This window comes from Lactuca sativa, chromosome 1, assembly GCF_002870075.4.
Source record: "Lactuca sativa cultivar Salinas chromosome 1, Lsat_Salinas_v11, whole genome shotgun sequence".
In the NCBI taxonomy this organism is placed as follows: Eukaryota; Viridiplantae; Streptophyta; class Magnoliopsida; order Asterales; family Asteraceae; genus Lactuca; species Lactuca sativa.
The window spans coordinates 119,061,125-119,066,269 of NC_056623.2; the positions used below are offsets into that span (position 1 = coordinate 119,061,125).

The 5,145-nt window shown below is 39.2% G+C and overlaps 1 protein-coding gene across 1 annotated transcript; it reads right to left on the reverse strand.

Annotated features, from left to right (window-relative positions):
• Positions 1 to 1,287: 1,287 nt before the first annotated feature.
• LOC111898361 (U-box domain-containing protein 13) lies at positions 1,288 to 2,373 on the reverse strand. Its single transcript, XM_023894288.1, has one exon. The coding sequence runs from the start codon at positions 2,371 to 2,373 to the stop codon at positions 1,288 to 1,290; it is 1,086 nt and encodes a 361-aa protein (XP_023750056.1).
• Between the last annotated feature and the right edge of the window lie 2,772 nt (positions 2,374 to 5,145).

Sequence of the window (5,145 nt, forward strand, 5' to 3'; positions counted from 1 at the left end):
TAAATTGATGCCCTCTAATTAACGGAACTTTTATACAGTGGAATATTCCGTTAACGGTAACGGGGAAAATGTAACAGGACAACTTGGGTTGTCACAAAAAGGGACATCAATTATTAGTGAGAAATTAAATATCATTTTTTTCGAACGGCGAGCAATATTTTTAGCACAAATCGACCAATCAAAATAACATAAATTGGAACTAAATTTAATTCAATTAAATGTGATAATGCAAATATCATACACCAACTTAAGGTGGAATAAGTGATCGTCAACTAGCCTTAGAATTCAACATCGCCAAAGATCCTTGCACAAATCACGAGGTTTCTTGAATGCCATAGTCCAACCCTAAAGCCAAACCCATAAACCCTTCACCACATCACAATTGAAGAAGACGTGATCTAGAGTCTCAAAGCTAATACTCCTATATTTTCTTCCTATGCATTCTTCTGCTCATGTTAACTGGTGACATATAGATTAAAATATTTTTAATTTGACTAAATATGACACATGTCAACATTTGACATTTGACATGGGTAGGAGGTTTATTAATATATCTTTGTATACAGTAGAGATTTAGGTTTTTTTTTTATGCAAAATCAACATAGTTTGGTTTTCTTATAAATAACCTTCCAACAATTCATATGGACATATTTTTCTTGATGCTCACTTTATCTCTGGTTAAATAAAATATTTAAAATCTACCATAATAAATAATAATGATTTTGCCACATGTAATTCTCTCATTCAATTGGCCACATGTCATTTTGTCATAATTTTGAGATATATTTATTTTCCTCTTGTCATTTACTTTATTTTTCATTTTCAATAAACCCTTAATTTAGTTTCCACAAATTAAACCTATCATAATGACTATTAATTTCAAATTTTAAATTTAAATTTAATTTCAAATAAATTTACAGTTCAAACCTTTCTGTTTAACATTTTATTACAATTTACCCGTTTAGTACATGGATCTGAGAACTAAACATATAATTTTAATTTATTTATTTTTTTTGCATTTTTTTCTCATAATTTTCACTTATTTCAAATTTAAAATTTAAATAAACTTCTCATTTAATCGTTCATATTTAACATTTTGTTTTAATCGACACACATAATATGCGGGTCTCATAGCTAGTAAATTAATAAACATGAAACATAGAGCATTGGATTAATTGGAAATGCATTCCAATAAGTCCGGCCCTTGAAGTAACCCACTGGGGGAATTGGTAAAATCATCAAAACGTGTCTCCAAGAACATAAGTTCCATAATATTTAGTCCTCTAATTAAAATTGTGTGCGGTTGGCTAACCGTTTCAACTCTTTAGAGATCTGTCGCATCCTCGTCGACATATTTTGACCCACATGGGACCTCTTTTCCAACCCTTTAGGTAACAAATTCAGTTGTGGATCTTCCACGTCAGCTCTGTCACCCGTTTTCACACTGAAAATAGACACTGAGTCGTCACGGACGTCTAGAGTGATTTCAACATACTCATCATGACTGCGGCGGTGGTCTTCGATAATTTCTAGTAACCGTCTGGCTTTTCTTTTTCCCATATCCGTACCATGTTGTAGTAAATCCATCAGTTTCTCCATGACTCCATGTTCTTGAGCCTCAACCAAATAGTGCGAGTAGGCTACATTTAATTCGTTTGCCATTTCCAAAAAAACCAAATACTTTTGATGATCATAACAAAGTTCCACCAAAACTGCAGCTGCATTCTCTTTGTTTTTCCGGGATCCACTCCCAATAACCTCAACCAGAGCAGGCACAACCTCTGCCTTACCTATAGCCAACTTCCCTTCTTCGTGGCTTGAGAGTGTGGCTAGAATAGATAATGCTTCCTTCTTCAACACACCCTGTGGTTCGGTCAGAAGCTCCATCAAAATGGGGACTACACCCGCCCTCACCGCCCTTCCTTTGTTAGCTTGATCTAAACATAAATTAAACAAAGCAATAATTGCAACCTTCTTCCCTTTCTGAGTACCTTTAGTCAACAGTAATACGAGAGGTTGGATAGCTCCTTCAGCACCAATGATTTCCCTGTTTTCGTCAGTTACACAGACGCTAGAAATGGAAGCAGCTGCATTCTCACACGCTTCCATGCTACCTACCTTCAACACAAGAACAATTCCTGGGACAGCCCCACAAGATACTATGAAGCGTTTGTTGTCTTCAGAAAGCGAAAGATTAAGAATAGCGGTGATTGCTTGTTCTTGTGTAAGGGAATTCAGTGTCATAAGTTGGTATGTGTAAATACGGATGGCGACACGGTTATCCTCCATTATATTTTTTAGGAGTCGGATTTCACCAGCGGATAGGCGGTCAGGACCGGTGATGCTTAGTTTATCATGAACACTTTGTATCATGTTGGAAATTAAACTATTTAATATATATAAAAAGGTGACCGAAATTAAACAATCATGTTGGAAACTCGTTAGACAGGTTATATTAGATATGGTTCGAATACGAGGCAAGGTTAGCTTTACACAAGGTGAGTCATGGGACCTACCTTATCCACAAATTTTTTGAATTTTTAATGAAAAATTTGGTAGAAAAATTAGTGAACTATGTAGTTTTCCATTGTAGACTTGCCACTAGTTCAATATTGTAGGTAAAAAACACAACAAAATTTATTCTTTTGACCAAATAAAACTTGTCATATCTACATGAAAATACACACGAGAACCATTTTCAATCTCGACGGTTTGATTACAATTCATCTGATCCCTAAAATATGTAAGGATATATTTTTTTTTACCAATCAACCGTTTGGTAATTTCAGTTACCAATTGTTCCCACACAAAAACTGAGATATAGATAAGTGATCCTTCGGTGTATTTTTTATGGTTTTGAGCATTAATGCCTCAAAGGACAAAGGCGCAACACTAAGTAAGCAAAAATAACTCTCTACTTTTGGAGAAAAACGCAATTAATTAAACTAATATTAAGAAAATTTATCATCCACAAGAATTTTCTTTTTGCACATGAAACTAACTTTTCTTCAAAATAATCGATTGAAAAGACTTACTTGAATAGTTAATGCTTCCTCATACCTCTCAACGACCTTGTCCATCCTAGGGCGTTCCCTTAAATTGAAACTAATGCATTGATATGCAATTTCTTGGAATATATGATAAGAACTACTATCGATTTGATCACTTATATGGGGATCAATTATGTTGTGTGGCTCCTTCTTATAGTATCGTCGGACCGAAGTCATGAGAAATTGCCGCTCATCGTCTCTGGTGATCATCTCATGATAAACCAGATTTCCACTCAGGATTTCAAAAAGTACAACGCCAAACGAATATATGTAACAGCGTAAATTTTCAAACAATTTTTTTTTTATTTCAAAATAAAGTATTTTCATTCAAAACATGGCATAAACATTCTAAGTGTCATGTCAAAATACAAATCATATGAATCCCAAGATCACAAAACATCTATCAGTGTATACAGATCACGCCGGCGCCTTCCCACGGTCCTCGCTAGTACCTGAAACACATACATAACAACTGTAAGCATAAATGCTTAGTGAGTTCCCCAATATACAACTTACGCACATACGCCTTTCCAGGCCCTGACCTTCCGGTCCATGTGTCTCAGGGGACTTCCGTCCCTGCTGGGTAAACCTTCCGGTCCTACCCACGCCAACCTTACGGTTCACAACACAACGCCTTCCGGCCCATAACATAATCGCCTTCCGGCCCTTAACATAATGCCTTCCGGCCCACATAACATACATAGCACGTATAACAGTTAACTTATCACATATAGCACATATATCACATATCATATCCGACCTTCCGGTCACACAGTCAAACCCTTCTGGGTACAGTATAGTGAGAAGACCCACCTCGTGAATATCGAAAGCTAGCAAATCCCGAAGTCACTCGTGCTCGATCCGCCGAGCTACAATCCTCCTATAACATCATATGTCCCTAGTTAACACTTTATATCTCTAATGTTGACTATCCCTAAGAAGTCAACACAGGTCCACTCTGGTCAACGGTCAACGGTCAACTTTGACCGGACTCGGCGAGCGCTAGGGCGACTCGGCGAGTCTAGACGTCCTCGCCAATTCTCTAAAATTCCCTTTCTACACGTCGAGTATCCTCTTGACTCGACGAGTTCCTCCTGGAAGAATCGCGGGGCCACCCCGACTCAACTCGCCGAGTCTGAAGAACAACTCGGCGAGTCCCAGTTAATCTTCAAGCTACTCGCCGAATCTGTTCATCAGACTCGGCGAGTCCATGCCATGCAACCGCTCAAACTGCTTTCTAAGGTCATATCTGCTCCGACCATTCATAGGTCTGGCCTTCCTAAACTGGTTCATCACGTAAAGTCCTCATTTCGGTGCTCATAAGACACCCCATGACTCATAATTTACATTTTGACCTAAGGCATAAGGATTCCAATCCAAAACCTCCATTGATTCCCGGAAAGCTCAGGGATGGGACATTCTGGACTTCCAAGGGTCCCAATATAGAGTTCCAATCGCTTGGGGGACTAAGGAAACACTCAATCTAGCCACAAAAGGGTTCAATAAACCCTAAATTCATATACACATCAACATAGAAGAATGCAACTCGAAATATTACCTGAATAACGTGCTCTGTGTCCCCAAATCCTCAGAATGTGGCTTCTCTTGTTGTTCCCTTGACCAAGCCTCCTCCTCCTTGCAAAATAACACTTCCAAGATCAATAATGGTCTTCTACCTTGCTCCAGATGTTCACAATCGAATTAGGGTTTCTCTCAGAGGACTAGGGTGAACAATGACGGCCATAAGGCCCCTTATATACGTCCCAAACCTGGACGGTTAGGGTTTCGCTAAACAGCGCGGACTCGCCGAGTCCATATCCGGACTCGTCGAGTCCAGTCGCGAACCCGCGACCAGATCCGCGATCCTACTCGGCGAGTCTGAGCTCCAACTCGCCGAGTCCCCTCTTAAAACACCCAAAGTCATAAATATAGCGATACCTGGAATTCCGGGCTGTTACAACTCTCCCCCACTAGGACTAGACTTCGCCCTCGAAGTCTCACTCTGAAAATAACTCCGGATGCTGCTCCCGCATCTCACGCTCCGGCTCCCAGGTCATTTCCGATCCCTTCCGGTGCTGCCACTGAACTAACACCA